The following is a 25,550-nucleotide window of genomic DNA, read 5'->3' on the forward strand; positions in this document are numbered from 1 at the left end:
AAGGGGACATGATACATGCTGATAGGGCAATCTATCTTAGTGGTTTATACAATAGACTCTGGAAGCCAAAGAGCCTGAAGGCTGCTACTACCAGTTCTTTTCTTATTCTAGTATGTGAACTTGGCAAATTACTAAACTTCTCTGAGCAATGGTTCTTCCTTCTCTGATGGGAGAAGATAGGATCGACTTCATTGAATCTTTTTTTAGTGAGAAATAAATGAAATTAACATATGTAAAACACTTTTCACAATGTCTGACACACGGTGAGTGCTTAATTAATGCTAGCAATTATGAAAGGTTGAATGTTGATGTAAATTATTTATTACTCAGACCAGCCAACTAGCTTTCAAGCAGCACTTTCCATAAAAGCATGCTTGAGTTAGCATTCCTCTTCAAAGAACTCCTATTGACTAGTAATGTTACCCATCATCTCTTGCATGTATACTTGTACACAGTTCATTCATTTACTTATAATTTTTTCTCAGTATTAACATAAAATATTTTCCTAAACATATTATTAAAGTAGCAATAAACATTATAATTACTCTATCTGCTTGTACTTCACATTTTTCTAAGTATTCCCTTTGTAATAATCTTATCTATTAACAACCAGTAACTACTATAATAATGTTTCATTGTTGCTATCGACACTATATTGAATGTGTTAAATATTGGAAAACTGATAGCCTTAGTCTCTCCACGTTTCTGAATAAGTTCTGCCCCAAACTGAGGCTTCAGTAGACAGGCCTGAGGGTAGAGTTGTACACAACAGCTTCAAGCAATTTAACAGTAAGAATTTCACAATTATGAGATGCAATGAAAAAGTTAAAGGATCAAGTTTAAGAAAATGATCAGAGAGCAGGAATCATAAACCAAGCTAAAGCAACAGGTTGAGAGGTAAGACACATGTTACCCCAAGCCTATAATTATCATAAAATGTGGTGCTACCATGAGGAAAACCATTTGGTAGAGAGAAGGCTCTTAAGGGTATCGTTTTGAATCAAAACTGAAATAATTTTTCTTTCTTTTTTGCTTGAAAAACAGAAATTCATTTGTCATATCTCATCAAATCTTCTATATCAAGCTACATCATGTTGAACAAGAACATTCTGCTGTTGTGTCTCCAGATTAGTCTCCTAGGAATCACTCTTGGTGGGAATGTTCTGGTTTGGCCAATGGAAGGTAGCCATTGGCTGAACATTAAGATAATTATAGATGAGTTGATTGAAAAAGAGCATAATGTGACTGTTTTAGTTGCCTCTGGTGCACTGTTCATCACGCCAACCTCGACCCCATCTCTGACATTTGAAATATATAAGGTGGCCTTTGGCAAAGAAAGAATAGAAGGACTGATCAAGGACTTTGTTTTGACATGGATGGAAAAGAGGCCATCTCCTTCAACCATTTGGAGATTCTATCAAGATATAGCCAAAGTCATCAAGGACTTCCACATGATATCTAGAGAAATCTGTGATGGTGTTCTTAAAAACCAAAAGCTGATGGACAAGCTGAAGAAAAGCAAATTTGAGGTCCTGATATCAGATCCAGTATTTCCTTGTGGTGATATAGTAGCTTTAAAGCTGGGAATTCCATTTATGTACTCCCTCAGGTTTTCTCCAGCCTCAACAGTGGAAAAGCATTGTGGGAAGGTACCATACCCTCCTTCCTATGTTCCTGCCACTTTATCAGAACTCACGGACCAGATGTCTTTCACTGACAGAATAAGAAATTTCATCTCCTACAGTCTACAGGACTACATGTTTAACACTCTTTGGAAATCATGGGATTCCTACTATAGTAAAGCTTTGGGTATGTAATATTTTTTTATTATTATCTGAATTAGAACAGAGCTTTGTATCACCACTTTACTTCCCTGTGGCAATTATTTTTCAATCCTACCTATTGATTACTATTAGTATCACTTGAGAGCAGGAAGAAAGATAAGTAACAATATGCTTTGTAACTATCATGGGTTTTCTAATTTTATGGACTCAAAGATACCAACTAAATTCTTTTTTTTTTTTTTAATTTTTTTTTTCAACGTTTATTTATTTTTGGAACAGAGAGAGACAGAGCATGAACGGGGGAGGGGCAGAGAGAGAGGGAGACACAGAATCGGAAACAGGCTCCAGGCTCTGAGCCATCAGCCCAGAGCCCGACGCGGGGCTGGAACTCACGGACGGTGAGATCGTGACCTGGCTGAAGTCGGACGCTTAACCGACTGCGCCACCCAGGCGCTCCACCAACTAAATTCTTTTATGGGTAACATATAGCAACAAATATTTTAGTTTAAAAATAGGACTGAATTCTCATTTAGATATTGCACTGAAAACACATATTGCCTAGAAACTTCAGTGGTGTGTAGGGAAAACTGGAAGAGATTGTTTCCTACAAGTCCATTATTAACATAGAATGTGTGTGTGTGTGCGCGTGTGTGTTTAAAAACATACGTGCATACAGATAATCTCTGATCATTGTTCATATATCTCTCACTGTTTACTAGGTACGCCCTTTGGTAGGGAGGTTACAACATAGATTAAGATGGAGTTCCTGGCTTCAAGAATTTAAGTCAAGCAGAGACATCATACAAGAAAGAGAATGTTTATAATATGAACGATTAGGTAATGGAAATATGTATAAAGAACAGAGAGGGCATAAAGGAGATGAACAGTATGTGACAGAAGAGAGTGACATTCTGAGAAACTAGAGTTGAGGTGATATACAAAGAAAAATTTAAACAGTGAATATGAATTTCCCTGCAAAATAAGTGTGGGGAAGGAAACTGTGCCCAATGTTGTGAGTCTTAAAATAGCACATGTGTGCTGGGTATTACTGATGATTCATTATTTATGAAGGTCAAAGTGTAAGATGCATGTGAAAGAACCATGGAGATATCAGGATTGCAAAAATGAATTAATCCAATAAATATTTTCAGAGCCTCTTGTATGTTATGCTAATCATTTGGTTTTTTATCTATTGAACAACTGGGAACTGTTTAAAGGGATGTATAGATTGCATCTTATACAAAATATCTAGATAGATGTGGACCCACAGTGAGATGGTCTTAGGCTACAGGCTTCTGCGTGGCTCCAGGAAAGATGTGGTAAGAGCATGTATGAATGAAGCAGCTTATGTGTGGAGAAGAATAATGCAGATGAAACTGTGTAGTAAGGCAATTAGGAAAGAAGGCTCTTGATAAACAATTTCTGGTTACAAGTGTGCAACCATGGAGAAGTAATTAATTCTCTTTACACCTGCATTTATTTATCCCATCTCTAACAGGGCTACTGCAAGGACTAAATTAGTTAACAATACAAGGATTTTACAAAAGTGTCTATGAGCTAGAACCATTCAATTTGTGTTAACTGTGTTAGCTGTGAAATTAGTAAAAGCTAATGGCTAATTGGTAAGGCATGTTAAGAGGCATGAGGAAGAGATTAAGATGGTTTCTTTTTTTAATGGAGGTTTAATTGACATATAACATATTGGTTTCAGGTGTACAATCTAATGATTCTCTCTCTCTAAATATATATATATTTATATTTATATATTTATATCTATATTTACATTTATATATATTTAGAGAGAGATTATATATAGAGATATTATATATATTATATATTATATATTATATATTATATATTATATATTATAATAAATTATTATTGTATTATTATATTATATATTATAATATGTTATATTATTTTATATTAATATAAAATATATTATATATTATATTAATATTATTATATTATTATATATATTGTATATTATATATATATTTAGAGAGAGAGATATATCGTGTGTATATATATATATATATATATATATATATATATACAAAATGATCAGCACATTAAGTCTAGTTAACACTTGTCACCATACATAAATAATTTTTTCCTGTGGTAAGAACTTTTAAGATATACTCTTCTAGCAACTTTCAAATATACAATACAGTGTTAACTATAGTTGCCATGCTGTATATTATTACATCTCTAGGACTTAATTTACTTTGTAACTGGAAGTTTGTTCCTTTTGACCGTCTTCACCCATTTCACCACCCTCCAACTCTCCACCTCTGGCAACCACCAATTTGTTCTCTGTAACAATGAGATGGGTTTTTTTTTTTCATATTCCATGTATAAATGAAATCATACAATATTTGTCTTTCTCTGACTTATTTCACTTAGCGTATGCCCTCAAAGTCCATTCACATTGTCATAAATAACAGGATTCCCTTCTTTTTATGGCTGAATAATATTCAATTCTAGATACATATGCCACAGCTTTTTTATTCATTCACCCATTGATGGACACCTAGGTGGTTTCCATGTCTTGGCTAGTGTAAATAATGCCGAAATGAACATGGGGGGTGCAGATATCTCTTCGAAAGAGTGATTTTGTTTCCTTTAGGTATAACCCAGAAGTAGAATTATTGGATGACATAGTAGTTCTATTTTTAATTTTCTGAGGAATATCTATACTGTTTTCCATAGTGACCGTACCAATTTACATTCCCATCAACAGTACCCAAGGGTTCCCTTTTTCCCCATATCCTTGCCAACAGTTGTTATGCCTTATCTTTTTGATAATTACCATTCTGATAGGTGTCAGGTAGTATCTCATTGTAGTTTTGATTTCCATTTCCCTCATGATTGGTGATGTTGACCACTTTTTTTGTACCTGTTGGCCATTAGTATATTTTCTTTGGAAAAATATCTATTCATATCCTCTGGCTGTTTTTTTTTTTTTTTAATCAGGTGGTTTGGTTTTGTTTGCTCTTGAGTTATATGAGTTTTTATATATTTCAGATAGTGACCTCTTATCAGATGTATGATTTGCAAATATTTTTCCCATTAGGTAAGTTGTTTCTTCATTTTCTGGTGGTTTCCTTTGCTGTGTAGAAACTTTTTAGTTTGATGTAGTTACATTTGTTTTTGTTTTTGTTTTCTTTTGTTACTTTTGCTTTTGGAGTCAAATCATCACCAAGACTGAGGTCAATCTGCTTACCACTTAAGTTTTATTCTAGGAGTTTTATGGTTTCAGGTCTTATCATCAAGTCTTCAACAATTTTCAGTTAGTTTTTGTGTATGGTGTAAGAAAATGATCCAGTTTCATTCTTCTGCCGGTCCAGTTTTCCCAACACTACTTATTGAAGAGGCTGTCTTTTCCCCCATTATATCTTGGCTTCTTTGTCATAAATTAATTAACCATAAATGTGTGGGTTCATTGATGAGGATTGTTAAGAGGATTGTTAATTGGCTCATCATCTCCTCTGAATATGTTAAATAGTTGTCCCCAAATTCAAAAGTAGATGTTTTATTTCCGGGGATGTGAATGAAGACTTGAGTTGTACTGTTATTCAGAGAGAATAAGCATAGCTACTATGTTGATTATAAACTATCCTATGAAGATAGAAATGAATGATCAATATTGTAGGGCTAAAACAGGATCTTAAAAATGAAGAAAGAGGGTAAAGAAATGGCAATTTTATGAGGCAATCAAGTTGTCAAGATCTGCAAAAACTCTTTAATCTTCTCATGCATATAGTAAACAGAGACATCTGAACATGCGCAGTATCTCAGCTAATGAAATAGAGGAATGTACATAGAGAGCTCCTTGGTCATGATATACGTTTACATTTTTATCTTATTACTTGTTTTTTTTCAACTATTTGTTCTCAGTCTTGAAATAATAAGTATCACAATCATAATGCTTCTTATTCATATTGGTGAGATTATTCCCCAGATAAAACTTCCTCGTACTGGGAGTCATAGAATCACATGTTCCTTTGTATTTTGCTTGTAAATTAATACTGGTAATAAGACCACACAATTTTCCCAGTCATAAGACATGAGACTAATCTTTCTTAACAATGTGTTCATGGAAGTGTGATAAAGATTTCTAAAAATGTTCTTATCCTTCGATTTTGATAATATCATGTTTCCAATCAAATTACACTCTTTTGACTTAAAATGACTATTTAAGTTTGTCTTTACAAGCAATATTCTTCTTATTGATGCTGAGGGACATGAACACTCATATTGAAAAGACCAGGTAAGAAGTAAAAGTACTGACATGACAGAGTAGTTTATTTTTGTGCAAGCCTTTGTACAGGGAGAATGATAAATAGTGCTGACATAAAAATCACTTCCTTGTTTCTTTAGGCATATGTCTCCATGTGACTGTTGCCTGGAGCTAATTGTCTGAGGATAGGTTTCTGGTCCTAAAAGAACTTTAAAAGCAACCTTTAACTGAAAGTATGAAAAGGCTTCTGCAGATTTCAAATGTATTTATATAAAACTGAACCAAGAAAATTTTATTTTTGTGTACATATTTTTTTTTTAATTTTTTTTTTCAATGTTTATTTATTTTTTTTTGGGACAGAGAGAGACAGAGCATGAACGGGGGAGGAGCAGAGAGAGAGGGAGACACAGAATCGGAAACAGGCTCCAGGCTCTGAGCCATCAGCCCAGAGCCCGACGCGGGGCTCGAACTCACGGACTGTGAGATCGTGACCTGGCTGAAGTCGGACGCTCAACCGACTGCGCCACCCAGGCGCCCCTTTTTGTGTACATATTAATAACAATAAAACTCCACCAAAATTGGGGGAACAATTAAGAAAATAATAATATGGCATTTTAATGCTAGTAACAAATATTTATAATCCATAAACATTACCTATTGCTATCAACAGTTTTATCCTTTAGCCAGTATAGAAACAAATAGCTTTTTTTATGTGAATAATCTTTATATATTAGATTTATATGAATACATATGTTTTATTATCCATTAATATTTGGTGAATAATCTCTGAGAACTAATGCCATCTATAATAACAATAGACTTTCCTGTAAATATATTAAATAGGAAAAACAACAAATCTTCAAAAAAATTTATGATTGTAATATTCAGATCTTTGCATGAACTAAACACTAAGCACAGGTAATTAATGTAAAATAAAGTGCTAGAAATGAAACAAATGTGAATGTGTATATCTCCAAAATGCTTGATTTCCAGTAGATATTTTAAAGGAGAAAAAAAAATGTATTGGAGTTTTTTCCCTAAAGAGTAATACATGTTGGTTCAGAACATTTTTTTTTCTTTTTCTCTCTCTTCCCAACCTTTTTCTTCCTTCTCTCCTCTCTTCCTTCCTTTCTCCTTCAGTTTTTTTTATGTAAATTAATTTTGATTGGTTAGAACCAATCAAATGACCTCTGGTAGTATCCCCTTTTCCATAATGACCCCTGAGTGGGCTGACAGCCATGAGATGACATCCAAGATAGAATTTGGTATGGGACATGAGCAGTTTCAAGAGTATGGTCACTCTTTTACCCCCACTCAATGAAAGGGAATGAAGATGATCATTTTTATGGGTATAATCTTGAATTCTATATGTGTGGACTTCTTAAAGTAAACCCTTTGTGAACTTTGGTACTGAATACATTGTTAACCATATCATTCGTGATGGGCCTCAGACTAAGCATGACTGACACAGGAAAACCTGCACCAAAGCTCAGGTGCCCCAGAGGAGCATTACCTGAGAAGTGGAAGAGAGGAGGTGGGTCTAGGTGATGAGATCTGGTTAAATTGGTGATTCTTTTTTATTTTTTTTATGTAAATATTTTTTAATGTTTATTTATTTGAAAGACAGAGCACAAGCGGGGGAGGGGCAGAGAGAGAGAGAGACACTGAATCTGAAGCAGGCTCCAGGCTCTGAGCTGTCAGCACAGAGCCCGACACGGGGCTCAAACCCAGGGACCATGAGATCATGACCTGAGCTAAAGTCGGTTTCTTAGCTGACTGAGCAACCCAGGCGCCACTGAATTGGTAATTCTTAAAGATTTTCTCCTTACATTATCATAAATAGCTAACACTTATTGAGCATGGATGCCATTCTGAATAATTTACATGCATTTTTTTTTTCATTTAGTCCTCATAACGATAGGAAATAGGCACTATCATTCTCCACCACTTTGTAATGAGGAGGCTGAATAATTTGCCTGAGGTTACAATCAAGAAAGTCGTGAAGCTTTTGATGCAAGACACTGAGCTAAAAGGAAAGTTCTAGAAAGATACTCAGTTTATATACAACAAAACAAAGGGGGGAAAAAGTAATCTAATTGAACACTTTCAAAAGGATTAACTAAATACCAAACAAGGTACTCAAAAAAAAAAAAAAAAAAAAGGAAACTCTAATGTGAAGCTAAAACTCTAACATCACTAAGGAGTTGATTACTCAGTTTTTTAAAATAGTATTGATGGGAAAATGTTGGGGTTAAGAGCAAATGCTCAGAAATGAATTTTTGGAGCATCTTTGGTGGTTTTATTAAGGCACAGGGACAGGACCCGTGGGCAGAAAGAGCTGCACTGGGGTTGTGAGGAGTGGCTGATTATATACTTTCAAGCTGGGAGGGGGTTAGGGATAGCAAAAGTCTCTAAGGAATTTAAGAAGCAAGGTTTCCAGGACCTTGATGGGGCTAGCTGTTGTTAGGCAAAGGTCATTTATTACCATCTAGTAAAACCTTAGTCATGAGACCCTTTAGATGTATATCAGGGGACCATATGCTCAGAAGTTGATTACTAACATATATCTTGAGGGCCTCAAGATAAAGGAATCTTCCAAAGTAATTTTTATATGTAAAAGGAGACTTACAGGGTCCTGGAGGTCAGGATAATGTTAAGTTGTTTGCCTTTTGCTTTTAGCAAAGTATTAACATCAGGGCAGTTGAGTTTCTGGAGGAAGGTCACTCTGTTAGTCCTAAATACTTCAGCTGTAAGTTGTAAGGAAATTTAATTTGTTCTAAATTTCTTCTGCCTTTGTTCTCCATATCAGTATGGAGGGTGGTCTCCAGGCTTTTATGGCCTTTGGGACCATCTCCAAATACATGAGAAATGAATTAGTACAATTAAATTCTACCCATTCACTATAATACTCAGTGAGCACACACAGGAAGAGGAAACCTTCAAGCCAGGGCATGTAATTGGGGGGAAAAAATTGTAAGAAAGAACTTGAATACAAAAATGTTACTTTAAGGATTCTCAATTCAAACTGATAGTCTTATACATATTTTAAAGAATTTGAATCTTAATTTAATTTTATACGGATGATACTCTCCAAGTGTTACATACACTGTTAAACAACACAAATTCAACTGAGTAAATTTGAATATCTAATTGGCTTTATTAAATGGTTCAGGGATTGGACAGCATCCCATCTAGTAAGTAGAGGGGAGCTCTGTAGAGCTATAGAAAAGGAAAGGTTGGGGGCGCCTGGGTGGCGCAGTCGGTTAAGCGTCCGACTTCAGCCAGGTCACGATCTCGCGGTCCGTGAGTTCGAGCCCCGCGTCGGGCTCTGGGCTGATGGCTCAGAGCCTGGAGCCTGTTTCCGATTCTGTGTCTCCCTCTCTCTCTGACCCTCCCCCGTTCATGCTCTGTCTCTCTCTGTCCCAAAAAAAATAAATAAATGTTGAAAAAAAAAATTTTAAAAAAAAGAAAAGGAAAGGTTGAAACAGGACTGGTTGGGGAGAATTATTACCAAAGAATGCAGTGTTTTAGGCAAAGTTGGCTTCCTAAGGGGAACAGAAAGTTCAGCAGATTACTTCCTGAGGTTTACCCGGATATTCCAGCTTGGCTGGTTAAAGGTTTCAAACTGGGGATTGAAACTGCAATTAGATTAGATATTAAATCTTTGTTTACTGATGTGGAACCTTAGCATGGCTTCATTTTGGGCCTGCACTTGTCTCTTTAAAAACACAAATTTTATCAAATAAGATTGAGAGAACTTTCTGTTTATTTTATCACCATTTGGAATACTTCCTTTCAAAATAAGCAGAATGAAAATGAGAACTTGATTCAAAGCACAAGGATTATATGCTAATTGGTGCAAACTTTCTCTGGCTGACTTAGTTTTCACTCATACCTACTCATATGTTCATGTTTCAGAAACATATTTAAAAATATCATTTTCTGGACTCTTTAATTATGTTTAAGATGTCATATTATCAAATATTCACCACTACAAAATATGTTTTTCTAATATTTGCTGTTATAAAATATATCTCACATTTTAAAAAGTAGAATAAAGGGTCTCCTGGGTGACTCAGTCTGTTAAGCATCTGACTTTGGCTTAGGTCATGATCTCACGGTTCATGAGTTCGAGCCCTCCATCGGTCTCTGTGCTGACAGCTCAGATCCTGGGGCCTGCTTTTGATTCTGTGTCTCCCTCTCTTTCTGGACCCCCCACTCGTGCTCTGTATCTCTTTCAAACATAAATAAACATCTAATTAATTAATTAATTAAAAGTAGAATAAAAAAAGAAAGAATACTGGGCTGGGAAGTGGAATACTCATGTGTTCATCTATTCTGCCACTTACTAGCAATGTGACTTTGAGATTACTTAAACCTTTCTTGATCTGTTTTCTTACATATAAAATGATGGAGTTGGACAAACTGGACCCATGCTCTCTGCAGAATGACAATCCACTATGCTCTTACCCAAACTTTATTCAGATTACCTATTAGCAAACAAACGTGATAATTTTAAATCACTGAACTTCATTTTTGTCATGAAACCAGGCATATTTGGCAAGAGTTGTTATTTTTCCCATTGATGGAAATTTAAATCTAAGGTTATACCTACATCTGTCCCCAAACATAATTTATTTTTTATCTTTTTAAATTTTTGAATTTGCAGCTATGATATATTTCAGGCATACAGGAAACCAGAGGATAAGTATAACAGACATCTCTATCAACACCTGTGAAATTAAACACTGTAACATCAAAGTATAATTTTATATCAAAAAGGATATATATTAGCTATTAATAAATTCTATTATATGCTATTGTTCTTCAATAATTAGATAATTATGTTATTGTCCTGGAAAGGCCACTGTTTAACACTGACAAATTGACTCCTTGGACTCTCCTTGTTTTTTATTCAGGGTGATTTAGGGCTGCCTACATGTATTTGATTCAGGCATATATTTTGATAAGCTTTAAGTGTTAATATAACTATTGTTAATGAATAATCCTTAATTACTTACTATATTCTATTTATCCGGACGTCCATAATTAGACAAATCTAAGTATTTTATAGATAAACTTTTGATTATGCCTTGTACATTGCTGTGTTTTGTCTCCTATTTATTGGAAGGTTGTGATAGCACAGATTTATGAGGACACTTCAAATTCTTTCTACGAGGTCAATTTTAATGGTCTCGAGGATTACTCATACTCTCCTTTGCTGTTGTGTTTCAAAATCTAATAAATTTTAAAAGTACAGGGGTGTCAGGGTGGCTCAGTCGGTTAAACGTCCAACTGATTTAGGCTTGGGTCATGATCTCATGGTTCATAGGTTCAAGCCCCAAGTCAGGTTTTGCACTCACAGGGAGAAGCCTTCTTGGGATTCTCTCTCTCCCTCTCTCTCTCTGCCCCTCCCCTGCTCATACTCACTCTCTCTCTCTCTCTCTCTCTCTCTCTCTCTCATAATAAATAAATAAATAAATAAATAAACGTCAAAAAAAAATTAAGGACATTATATTGAAATTAAGGCTGACTCTTAAAAGGATACAAGCACAATAATTCTAAAAGCATCACTTCCCTCTCCTCTCTTTCCCTTTCTCTGTCTTTCTGGTCTTTTTGTTACTCAAAGGCCTGTAATTAGTCAATTCAGAGGTAACAGAACATGAAAAAAAAGCAAACCACTTTATTTCCACTCTCAATTCCTGCCTTCTATCCTTTTAAGCACTTTATTGTTCTTATTTTCTCTTTTTAATAGAAACCTCTAATAATTTGAATTTTTCAAATAGAACCATGATACAGCTGCCCTGCTTCAGTTTGGCATTTAGTAAGAATCTCAACTGATAGATATCATTATATCTATGTCTAGCTGGTCATTCTGTAGCTAACCCATCGGTTTCCTGATCAATCTTTAGGCAAATTTATTAAACTACGAATATTACCAAATACTGCTTTGAACCAAGCAGTTTACAAGACAACTTTGCAGGTATTATTGCTAATCCACAAAGTAATATAACAAATGAATATCATTATCTCTCATTTATGCACGAGAAAACCAAGGCTGAAAGGGTCTAGGTAGTTTTCCAGGGTCACAGTGCTTGTAAAAGAAGTTTTTAAATCTGAGGCTATTGAATGCTAGCGTCCACCTATTTTAAGCTACTACACAGCTCCAAGTGAAAAAGCATGTTGTTCCTTCTGGTGCCAGGCCCTATCCTCCTGATTTGTGTGTGAAGACGTCATATGGAAGAAAGTGAAAAATTCCCTGCACCAAGGAGATGATTGTAAATATGATTTATCAGAGAAGAAAACTCTCCTCTATCAAATGTGTAGTAATCTACTCTATAACCCAATTAATCTAAAACATCTTGAAATGTCCAAGAAACCTCTTCTAAATGAAGGTTGTTTTTAATTTTTTTCCTAAATATGAGCCATGGGGAAGTGATCATAAGGCTGGTCATTATGCATTCCCAAAGCTTCTAACACTTTCAAAGATGAGGCATAATACTGTAGATCTCCAACAATTTCTCAAATGATGGTATGATAATAGCCCAAATTGCCCTATTTTGTCATATGCTTTTGGGTATGCAACTCAGTATTAATTTCACTATGTATGAAATGGAACAAATCATTTGTGCCTCACAGGATTCCATGAAGGACTGAATTAGACAATGTATGTAAAAATGCCTTGTGATATGGGTTGCCTGGGTGGCTCAGTCAGTGAAGCATTGGACTTCGGCTCAGGTCATGATCTCAGGGTTTGGTTCATGAATTTAAGCCTCACATCAGACTCTCTGCTGTTAGCATGGAGTCTGCTTCGGATCCTTTCTCCCTCTCTTTCTGCCCCTCCCCTACTCGTGCTTTTTCTCTCTCTAAAGAATAAATAAATAAATAAATAAATAAATAAATAAATAAATAAATAAATATTAGCTGCTCCTGAGTGGCTCAGTCAGTAAAGGGTCTGGCTCTTGATTTTGGCTCAGTTTATAATCTCACGGTTTGTGAGTTCAAGCCCCAAATCAAGCTCTGAATTGACGGTGTGGAGCCTGCTTGGGATTCTCTCTCTCCCTCTGTCTCTGCCCCTCCCCCTGCTTGCTCTCTTGCTCTTTCTCAAAAATAAATAAGTAAAAAGTAAAGACTAAAAATATGCCTTGTAATAAAGGACATCTAATTTGAAGATACCATAAGTTCTGAGTAAATGGCTTTAGCAATAAGAACTAATATTTTTTGTTAACCTAATTTGGGAAAAGGTTTATTAAATTGAAGACATATTTTATAGTTATTATCACAGAGTACACAGATACCAGGCTTATAACTTGACTTCTTTTCCTTTAAAATAGGATTTGAAATATCATTTAAAATATCATTTCTGTTGTCAGAATAATCATATTAATGCATATAAAGGTTTGAATTATATCTTTTTCCTTTTAATCTATAGATCAATTGACCTATGAATGAGTGTAGCCATCACATTAAATATTATTTTATTTGAAAAATATGCCTAAATATACTTTGAAAATTTCTTTTTATATTAAAAGATCTACAGTAGGATGGTTTTTGTAATGGATATCACCATGTCTAAGAAGTTTGTCCAGCTGCTGGTTTTTATTTTGACTTTGACTAAAATTGTTCTTAATGGAAATGTGCTAATTTGGCCAACGGATGGTAGCCATTGGTTAAATATTGAGCTCATTCTAGAAGAGCTGATCCAAAGAAATCACAATGTGACTGTACTGGCTTCATCAGCAACTCTATTCATCAACTCCAATCCTGATTCTCCTGTGAATTTTGAAGTGATACCTATCTCCTATAAGAGCAGCAATATAGACTCCTTAATTGAACACATGATAATGCTGTGGATAGACCACAGACCAACTCCTCTCACTCTCTGGACTTTCTACAAAGAACTAGGAAAATTTCTAGATGCTGCTTTTCGAATGAATATACAAATCTGTGATGGAGTATTAAACAACACCAAGTTACTGGCAAGACTTCAGGAAGGTGGTTTTGATGTGTTGTTAGCAGACCCAGTAACTGTCTGTGGGGACCTGGTTGCTCTGAAATTAGGAATTCCATTTGTGTACACACTGAGGTTCTCTCCAGCCTCAACAGTGGAGAGACACTGTGGGAAAATCCCTGCACCTGCCTCCTATGTTCCTGCAGCTTTGTCAGAGCTCACTGACCACATGACCTTTGGTGAGAGGGTAAAAAATACTATATCCTATCTTCTGCAAGACTACATATTTGAATCCTATTGGGGAGAATGGAATTCATACTACAGCAAAGTTCTAGGTAAGTCTCTAAAATATTGTCTTATTAATGACTCCAGATACCTTATTTATCTTGACAGTAATACAGAAAAGGTTTCTATTCCACTGCACATGCCAGGCTGAAGTACAGATAGTTATTATAAATATAATTCTCTCTACAAGATCATTATTTTTGGATAAGTTTGTAAAAAATGTAATGGTGTTATTAATATGTGTGTAGTGTTTCAACGCAAATAATCTCGTGCCTATTTAGGTAGTGGCTTTCCAGTTAGTAAATCAATCTTCCTATATAAATGAAAGTGTCTTTACTAGGATGAACTGCAACCCCGCTAAAAAATACCTGCCCAATATTTTGAAGTATACATGATTTACTTTCTCTTCTTCACTGCTCATTCTTTTGTATGTCTGCAGAAAACTTTAAAAGGCCTAGGATTGGGGGGCACCTGGGTGTCTCAGTCAGTTGAGCATCCAACTTCATCTCAGGTCATGATCTCATGGTTCGTGAGTTCGAACCCCGCATCAGGCTCTGTGTTGACAGCTCGGAGCCTGGAGCCTGGTTCGGATTCTGTGCCTCCCTCTTTCTCTGCCTCTACCCGGGCCACACTCTGTCTGTCTGTCAAAAATAATAAATAAACATTAAAAAAAAAAAGTTCAACCCTGATAAAAGGCCTAGCATTGGGGATTGGAAACCTGACTTTATACCCTGCCCTTCTCTATCTCTCCATCCTTAGGCTCCTTTGGGTGCTTAGACTAGCATGGCTCCAACTTAATTTCCCTGTATCTTTTGGCAATCCTCAAGTTTCATGGCCTCACAGATCCCTTAGGAAGATCGAATAAAATAATGTAAACAAGGCCAGCTCTGGTTGGTTGTTTATATTTCTGATCTCTTTCTGATCCTTATGAACCCTCCTTCATTTTTCTATTTTCTTCTCTCCTGAATGTTTTTTTTTCTCTAGATTTATCAGTAGCACCAGGAGTACTAATTAACAGCAGAAACTGTTGATGATATCAATGCTACTTTTTCACGAAGATAATATGCAAAATATTGTCCTTTTACATACCTTTCAGGCTCCCTCTCTCTCACTCTTTATTTTCCTTTCTTTCTCCTTCCTCTTTTCTTTCCCTCCCTCCCCCCCTTCCTTCCTTCTATCATGCTTTCATTGTGTAAAAAACAGCATTTCTTGAACACCAACCCAGTACCTGCCACTTTTCTAGGTACAGTTGGCAAAACAGATCAAAATCTCTACCCCCATGGAGCTTACATCCCAGTAAGAAGATACAGACAATAAATGAATACAATATAAGATGTTAGACTGTGATATATGCTGTATAGTAAAATAAGAATAAATAGTTCTGGGAGGAGGGTTACACTTTTAAATACAGTGGTCAGGGAAGGTCTCAAAAGGTGACATTTGAATGAAGACTTGAGGGCAGTGAGGGTGAGAGCCATTGGGATCCCTGGGGGAAAAGCATTTTATTAAAATTGTTTTTTAGTTTTTTTAAGTTTATTTATTTATTTTGAGAAAGAGAGCATGTGTGCCAGTGGGGGAGAGACAGAGAGAAAGACAGAGAGAGAGAGAGAGAGTAGGGGGTGGGGGCTGGCAGAGAGAAAGAGACAGAATCACAAGCAGGCTCCATGCTGTCAGCACAGATACCTATATGGGGCCTGAACTCAAGAACCGTGAGAGCATGACCTGAGCCAAGATCAAGAGTCAGGCGCTTAGCCCACTGAGCCACCCATGTACCCCTGAGGAAAAGTATTTTAGACATCGATAAGAACAAGTAGATGGAAAGATCTGTGGTAAGTCATAGAACCAGGAATATCCATACTGTAACTTGACCTTAATCTTACCTTTCACAAACCGATTTTGTATATATTTTTTCTTTATTGAATTTTGGAATATTCTTCATCCAATTTTCCATCACTTAAACTTTTAAATTGCTTCATAGAATTGATCTAGAGAGAAAATATCAAACACATCACACATATAAATAAAACATATGCAAGATAATTAGATTTGCATAGACTTTTGAAGATACATACAGTAATTAGAATTTTGAAAGTAAAATGTTGTGTTCTTATATTCATTATAATGTCACCTAATTATATTTTCCTTTTCCTGGATTCCAAATTTCTTATGCCTCAAAGACATATTTTGATTTAAATTTAGATGTTATTCATATGATTATTTCCCAAGACACTTTAAACGTGTTCTATAATAATTACCCCTCTGCCCATATATGTATCACATACCAACTATTGCAGGTATTGGTGAGATAGCAGTCTATATTCCTTAAAAAAGGGGATTACAAAAAGTAACATGGTGATGGTTCCTGGAAAGTCATGAGGCTCTGAGTTCAAGTTCCATTTGCTATGTAACTTCAGGCAAATGACTTAAACTCTGAGTCACAACATTTCCGCCTCTTTAAAAGAGGGTCATTATTTCACTGTACTCTTTAGGATGACCATTAGACACCATATATATGGATATGCTATGTCAATTATAAAGAATTATACTTATGTTAAATATTGTTTATACCAAACTGCACAAGAACTCTGCAATGACAAAACCCTAATTATACTACCATGGGGCTTTGTGCTTGTAGAGTAGTGTGTGTGTGTGTGTGTGTGTGTGTGTGTGTGTATGTATATATGAAGAATAAATGGCCTCTGGAGTATACTAAATCTCCCTTTTCAAAGGGAACCATAACAAGTTATATAATGCATGGAAAAGCCTTTGTAAAACACAATGTTCTTGACTTCTTGTTTTCACAGGATAATAGTTTCAGAAATCCTAGATTCTGAGAAATTAAATATTTTATTTATCTATATCCTTTATACTTCTCATGTTACTAAATATACTTGAACAACAAATAACTCTCTTGGGTATTTTATTTCAAATCAGGAGGAGTGGTATAATCCAATTTGTCTTTTGTTTGCAATTACATTCTTATTCAGGACACCTGGTAACTGTAAACTGATACTGAAATAGGGCAGGTGCCTTGCACTTCATATTATCCTCAAGCATAGGAGAACACAGGAGATTTAATAACCTCAAATTTCTGTGGAGTTCACTTCTAAATGATTATTCTTTAGGTCTCTGGGAAAAGCAGATTAGAAAAATAGCATATTTAACCATGGTAAAAAATATACCCAAATATCTATATTGAAGGAAACAAGTCAGTGACAAGGAAATATCTAACTACACTGGTTAAAAATCTTGTTTTATTTATCAGTGTGATGTTAAATTTTATAGATGAAGCAAATAAAAGTCATCATCAATTCAATTTTAAATATGCTTCTAATACCTAATGGAGCAGGCATATCTGAGAAATGACAATCATTGCTATTCATATACAGGAGTGAATAGATAATAAATCTTGGTCAAGCCAAGTGTTCTGTAGAGTACCTTCAAATTGTACCGAGCTTGATCTCCCCCCAGCCTCTGAGAAATCTGCTGTATGGCATGTAGATAGCTCTAATGTGGGTAGGATTGGGGACTGGCCTTTGCTACAGCTCTAGGAAGGATGAGGGTTGAATGCTATAGTAAAACTAAACAGGTACAGCAACTGCATGTCCCCATTTTGTCTGTACCTTTTGGTTTCCCAGTTGGTTTCCATCTTTCTAAGCACAGTACATATCAAGAGAGCAGAAACCCAGTATTAATCTAGGCACCATTTGGCCAATGTAGCCTATTTTACATGTCAGTACTATACTGTACTGTCAGTACTGACACTTAGATGGCTTCCATATCTTGTCTATTATGAGAACGTTGCAGTAAACATGGAAGTGTAGATATCTTTTTAAGACAATAATTTCATTTCCTTTATATATAAGCCCAGAAGTGAAATTGTTGGATCATATGGTACCTCCACGTTTAACTTTTTGAGAAACCTCCATACTGTTTTCCACAGTGGCTGCACCAATTTACATTCTCACCAACAGTGCACAAGGGTTTCCTTTCCTCCACATCCTCACCAACACCCATCACTTGTCTTTTTGATAATAACCATTTTAACAAGTGTGAGATGATACCTCATGGTGGTTTTGATTTGCATTTATTGATGATTAGTGATGCTGAACACCTTTTCATGTATCTGTTGGTGGTTTTTATGTTGTCTTTGAAAAAATATCTCTTCAGTTCCTCTTCCCACTTTTAAGTGGATTATTTGAGGTTTTCTGCGATTGAGTTGTATGAGTCCCTTACATATTTTGAATATTAACCCTTTATCAGATATGTAGTTTGCAAATATTTTCTCCTGTTCCATAGGTTGCTTCCTCATTTCATTTCTTTTGCTGTGAAGAAGCTTTTGAGTTTGATGCAGTACTACTTATTTTTTCCTTTGTTTGTGGTTTGGTTGTCTTATCCATAAAACAATTGCCAAGACCAATGTCAAGCAGCTTTGATTCTGTTTTCTTCTAGGAGTTTTATGGTTTTAGGTCTTATATTTGTCTTTACCATTTTTGTGAGTGATGTAAGATAGGAATCCAATTTCACTCATTTGCATATGAATATCCAGTTTTCCCAGCTTCCTTTCCTTAAGAGATTATCTTATCTCTGTTGAGTATTTGTGGTTCCCCTGTCAAATATTAGTTAACCATAGATGCATGGGTTTATTTCTGAGTTCTCAATTCTGATCTATTAGTCTATGTGTCTGTTTTTATATCAGTATCATATTAATTACTGTACCTTATACATATAGTTTAACATCAAGAAGTGTGATCCCTCCAACTTTGATCCTTTTTTCTTGGGATTACTCTGGCTATTCAGGGTATTTTGTGGTTCTATACAAATTTTAGGATTGCTTTTTCTATTTCTATAAAAAATGGAATTGGAATCTTAATAAGAATTTGCTTGTATCTGTAGATTGCTTTGGGTAGTATGTACATTTTAACCATATTCACTTTTATAATCCTGAACATAGGATACCTTTCCCTTTATTTGTGTCTTCTTCAATTTTTTCATCAATGTTTTAAAGTTCTCCATGTATAATTAAGGGTCTAAATGTGAAACCTGAAACCACAAAAATCCTAGAAGAGAGCACAGGTAGCAATTTCTCTGACATCAATCATGGCAACAGTTTTGTAGATATGTCTCCTCAGGGAAGAGAAACAAAAGAAAAAAAAAACTATTACAACTACATCAAAATAAAAAACTTCTGTGCAGTGAAGGAAACCATCAACAAACCTAAAAGGCAACCTACAGAATGAGAGAAGATATTGGCAAATGATATATCCAATAAAGGGTTAGTATCCAAAATCTATAAAGAATTCATATTAACTCAAACCCCCCCCCAAAACAAATAATCCAATTAAAATTAGGCAGAAGACATGAACAGACATTTCTCCAAAGAAGACATACAGATGATCAACAGACACATTAAAAAGATAAGCAACATCACTCATCATCAGGCAAATGCAAATCAAAACCAGGTGAGGTAAGGTATCACTTCACACCTGTCAGAATGGCTAAAATCAAAACCGTAAGAAACAAGTGTTGACAAGGATAAAGACAAAAAGGAAAGCTTATGCACTGTTAATGAGATGCAAACTGTCATAGCCACTGTGGAAAACAGTATAGAGGTTTCTCAAAAAATTAAAAGTAGAACTGCCATTTGATCCAGTAATTCCACTACTAGGTATTTACCCAAAGAATATGAAAACACTAATTCAAAAAAATACATGCATCCCTATGTTTATTGCAGCATTATTTATAACAGCCAAATTATGGAAGCAACCCAAGTATCCACTGATAGATGAATGGGTAAAGAAGATGTGCTATACATATACACAATGGAACACTCTCCAGCCATGAAAAATAATGAAATCTTGCCATTTGCAACAATTTGGACAGATCTAGAGGGGACGATGCTAAGTGAAATAAGTTAGAGCAGGACAAATACTGTATGACTTCACTTATATGTGGAATTTAAAAAACAAAACCAAGAAGAAAAGAGACTCTTAACTATAAAGAACAAACTGATGGTTACCGGAGGAGAGTTGGTGGGGACTGGAGTGATAGATGAAATAGGTGATGGGGAATTAAAAGTACACTTCTCATGATGAACACTGTATGTTAACTATACTGTAATTAAATTTAAAAATAATAAAGTTTTCCGAGTACAAATTTTTTACTTCCTTGGTTAAATTTATTCCTAAGTATTTTATTATTTTTGGTGCTGTTGCAAATGGGATAAAAATAATTTTTAATTAATTTTACAGTTATTTTGTTGTTAGTGTATAGAAACAATTGATTTTTGTATGTTGATTTTGTGTCTTGCATCTTTACTAAATTCATTTATTAATTCTAACAGATTTTTGGTGAAGTCATCTAAATTTTCTATATATAAAATGGTGCCATCTTCAAGCAGAGAAAATTTCACTATTTCTTTTCTAATTCAGATATCTTTTATTTCTTTTTTCTTGCCTGACTGTCTTACTAGGACTTCCAATACTATATTGAATAGGAATGCTGAGAGTGGGCAACATTGTGTTGTTTCTGATTTTAGAGGAAAAACTTTTGATCTTTCACCATTGTGGATGATGTTAGCTATGGGTTTCTTATAATTTTCTGTCAAATATCTTGGGTTGGGGAATTTATTGCAGGGGAGTCTTTGGCAATACCTATACTTCCTAAAATTTAGAAGATTTCTTTTTCTACTTATGTCAATTTTGGCTAATGTTAAATAGGATAGATAGATGACAGATAGATAGATAGATAGATATAGATAGATAAGTAGATAGATAGATACATAGATACATAGACACATAGATATATAGATACACAGATACACGGATACGTAGATACATAGATAATATGGTAGGTAATCTTACCCATCTTTAAGTTGTCAAATGTATTTTCTTAGAGTTCTGGTAACTAGCTTTTTAAGTGTCTTCTTTATATCTATTCTCTTTACTTTTTTTAAGTTCTTTTTTATTATGATTTTTCAGCTTTCCCTATAATGCATTCCCATATGGAGTCATCTCCCACTCTGACTCTGGTCTTAGCTATTTACATTTCTTTGGCCTATGTGAATGTAATACAAGTGGACTCTTATAAGCAGCTTACTCTCACTGCTCTGTGAAATTATTTTTAAAACTATTAATGGAAATATTCATTTAGCATAAGAAACCATTACAACAGGGGCACCTGGGTGGCTCAGTTGGTTGAGCGTCTGACTTCGGCTCAGGTCATGAGGTCATGATCTCACAGTGTGTGGGTTTGAGCCCCACATCAGGCTCCGTGCTGACTGCTTGCTCAGAGCCTGGAGCCCGCCTCAGATGAGCCTGGAGCCTGCTTCAGATTCTGTGTCTCCTTCTCTCTCTGCCCCTCCCCCACTCACGCTTTGTCTCACTCTGTTTCTCAAAAAAAATAAATATAAAATAATTTTAAAAAAGAAACCATTACAACATATTGAGTTTTGGTTTTTTATTTAATTTTTCTAATGTTTATTTATTTTTGAGAGAGAGAGAGAGAGAGAGAGAGAGAGAGTGGGAGAGGGACAGAGAGAGAAGGAAACTGAATCTGAAGCAGGCTCCAGGCTCCGAGCTGTCAGCACAGAGCCCCGATGTGGGGCCCTGACTCACAAATCGTGAGATCATGACCTGAGCCAAAGTCTGAGGCTTAACCACCCAGCTGCCCTTCAATATGTTGAGTTTTTAAAAGCTGACAAATACCATAAGCATCACAAAATCCAGAAAAATAACACATTTTTATTTTTCATTTTTTTAAGTTTATTTATTTTGAGAGAGGGAGAGAGAGAGAGAGAGAGAGAGCACGAGCAGGGGAGGGGCAGAGAGAAAGGAAGAGAGAGAATTCCAAGCAGGCTCCACACTCTCAGGGCAGAGCCTGACATTGTGCTCAAACCCACAAACTGTGAGATCATGACCTGAACAGAAACCAAGAGTCAAATGCTTAACATACTGAGCTACACAGGTGCCCCAGAAAAATAACACATTTTTAAATTTACTTCCTGGCATTTAGTTATAACCCTTTTTCATAATTTTTTTGGCTGAACATTCTTTGCTTGCCCTATTCACATGACATTTTATAATTCAATATTCTATAGAGAATAAGGGTATTTCAACCTATTGTCTAGCATGGTTGACCAAAATGTATTTTTTACTATTCAAAATTTAAAAAAAAATTTTTTTTCAGCTTCACAACTTGCTTTTGGGTCATATCAGGTAAACTTTAAGAATTACTGCCAAGTTTGAGAAAACCTCTGTCAGGTTTCTTTTAAAACAGCTATAAGGTTTGAAAGAACATTCCATATACCAAATTCTGGCTCTGTAGAGTTTTTAATTTTTTTTTTAATTTTTATTTTTATTTTTATTTTAAATTCAGGTGTAAGTAACATACACTATATTAGTTTCAGGTATAAAACGTAATGAACCAAATTTGTATATATTGCAAAATAATCACAATAAGTCTAGTTAACATCTGTCACTATACACAGTTACAAAATTTTTGTGTTTAATGAAAACTTTTAAGAGTCACTCTCTTTTTTTTTTCTTTTTGGCTTTTTGGTGTGTCTTTTTTTTTTTTTTTTAAATATAATTTAATGTCAGGGCACCTGGGTGGCTCAGTCGGTTGAGCATCTGACTTCAGCTCAGGTCATGATCTCATGGTCTGTGAGTTTGAGCCCCGCAATGGGCTCTGTGCTGACAGCTCATAGCCTGGAGCCTGCTTCGGATTCTGCGTCTCCCTCTCTCTCTGCCCTTCCCCCAATCATGCTCTGTGTCTCTCTGTCTCAGAAATAAATAAACATTAAAAAAATTTTTAATAATAATTTATTGTCAAGTTAGCTAACATACAGTGTATACAGTGTGCTCTTGGCTTCATGGGTAGATTCCTGTGATTCATCACTTTCATACAACAGCCAGTGCTCATCACAAGTGCCCTCCTCAATGCCCGTCACCCACTTTCCCCTCTCCCTTGTCCCCATATCAACCTTCAGTTTGTTCTCTGTATTTAAGAGTCTCTTATGGTTTGCCTCCTTCTCTGTTTGAAAGTATTTTTTTCTCCTTCCAGCCCCCATGGTCTTCTATTAGTTTCTCAAGTTCCACATATGAGTGAAAACATATGATATCTGTCTTTCTCTGACTGACTTCAGTTAGCATAATACCCTCCAGCTCTATCCATGTTGCTGCAAGTGGCAGAATTTCATTCTTTCCAATTGCCAAGTAGTATTCCATCGTATATATAAACCACATCTTCCTTATCCAGTCATCAGTTGATGGACATTTGGGCTCTTACCATAATTCGGCTATTGTTGAAAGTGCTGCTATAAACAGTGGGTACATATGCCCCTCTGAATCAGCATTCCTGTATCCTTTGGACAAATTCCTAGTAGTGCTATTGCTGGGTCATAGCGTAGTTCTATTTTTAATTTTTTGAGGAACCTCCACACAGTTTTCCAGAGCGATTCCACCAGTTTGCATTCCCACCAACAGTGCAAGAGGGTTCCCATTTCTCTGTATCCTCACCAATATCTGTTGTTTCCTAAATTGTTCATTTTGGTCACTCTGACAAGTGTGAGGTGGTATCTCAATGTGGTTTTCATTTGTATTTCCCTGATGATGAGTGATGTTTAGCATCTTTTCATGTGTCTGTTGGCCATACGGATATTTCCTTTGGAAAGGTGTCTATTCATGTCTTTTGCCCATTTATTCACCAGATTATTTGTTTTTAGGGTGTTGAGTTTGGTATGTTCTTTGTACATTTTGGTTATAACCCTTTATCCAATATGTCATTTGCAAATATCTTCTACCATTCTGTTGATTGCCTTTTAGTTTTGTTGACTGTTTACAGTGCGGAAGGTTTTATCTTGATGAGGTCCCAATAGTTCATTTTTGCTTTTATTTCCCTTGCCTTCAGAGACATGTCAAGTAAGAAGTTGCTGCAGCTGAGGTCAAAGAGGTTGTTGCCTGTTTTCTCCTCTAGGGTTTTCATGGTTTCCTCTCTCACCTTTGAGTCTTTCATCCATTTTGAGTTTATTTTTGTGTATGGTGTAAGAAAGTGGTCCAGTTTCATTCTTATGCATGTTACTGTCCATTTCTCCCAGCACCATTTGCTGGAGACTGTCTTTTTCCTCTTTCCTCCATTGGATACTCTTTCCTCCATTGTCAAAGATTAGTTGGCCATACATTTGTGGGTCCAATTCTGGGTTCTCTATTCTATTCCATTGGTCTTTGTATCTGTTTTTGTGCCAATACCAATCTGTCTTGATGATTACAGCTTTGTAGTGGAGACTAAAGTCTGGGATTGTGATGCCTCTCACTTTTTTTTTCAACATTACTCAGGCTACTCAGGGTCTATTGTGGTTCCATACAAATTTTAGGATTGTTTGTTCTAGCTTTGAGAAGAATGCTGGTGCAATTTTGATTGGGATTGCATTGAATGTGTAGATTGCTTTGGGTAGTATTGACATTTTAACAATATTTATTCTTCCAATCCATGAGCATGGAATGTTTTCCCATTTCTTTGTATCTTCTCAATTTCCTTGATAAGTTTTCTATAGTTTTCAGCATACAGATCTTTTACATCCTTGGTTAGGTTTATTCCTAAGTATTTTATGGTTCTTGATGCAATTGTAAATGAGATCAATTTCTTGATTTCTCTTTCTGTTGCTTCATTATTGGTGTTTACAAATGCAACCGACTTTTGTACATTGATTTTGTACCATACAACTTTGCTGAATTCATGTATCAGTTCTAGCAGCCTTTTGGTGGAGCCTTTTAGGTTTTCGATATAGAGTATCATGTCGTCTGTGAAAAGTGAAAGTTTGACTTCTACTTTGCCTATTTGGATGCTTTTTATTTCATTTTGTTGTCTGATTGCTGAGGCTAGGACTTCCAACACTATGTTAAACAACAGTGGTGAGGGTGTACATTCCTGTCATGTTCCTGATGCCAGGGGGAAAGCTCTCAGTTTTTCCCCATTGAGGATGATATTAGCTATGGGCTTTTCATATATGGCTTTCATGATGTTAAGGTATGTTCCTTCTATCCTGACTTTCTTGAGGGCTTTTATTAAGAAAGGATGCTGTATTTTATCCAATGCTTTTTCTGCAACTATTGATAGGATCATATGGTTCTTATCCTTTCTTCTATTAATATGATGTATCACATTGATTAATTTGCGAATATTGAACCAGCCCTGCAGCCCAGGAATGAATCCCAAATGATCATAGTGAATAATTCTTTTAATATACTGTTGAATTAGATTTTCTAGTATCTGGTTGAGAATTTTTGCA

General features: G+C 35.5%; 1 protein-coding gene across 4 annotated transcripts in view; it reads left to right on the forward strand.

Moving 5' to 3' along the window:
* Positions 1–1,091: 1,091 nt before the first annotated feature.
* Positions 1,092–25,550, forward strand: part of LOC123595904 (UDP-glucuronosyltransferase 2A1) — a 58,881-nt gene continuing 34,422 nt past the window's right edge. For 2 of the 4 annotated variants that reach the window (XM_045473838.1, XM_045473839.1), the window contains exons 1-2: positions 1,092–1,807; positions 13,682–14,313. In XM_045473838.1, the coding sequence (XP_045329794.1) occupies positions 1,092–1,807; positions 13,682–14,313 (1,348 nt within the window). Of the gene's footprint in view, positions 1,810–13,681; positions 14,314–25,550 lie in introns of all 4 variants that reach the window. The other 2 variants (XM_045473841.1, XM_045473842.1) reach the window with 1 other exon arrangement.

Source organism: Leopardus geoffroyi, chromosome B1 (assembly GCF_018350155.1).
Source record: "Leopardus geoffroyi isolate Oge1 chromosome B1, O.geoffroyi_Oge1_pat1.0, whole genome shotgun sequence".
NCBI lineage: Eukaryota > Metazoa > Chordata > Mammalia > Carnivora > Felidae > Leopardus > Leopardus geoffroyi.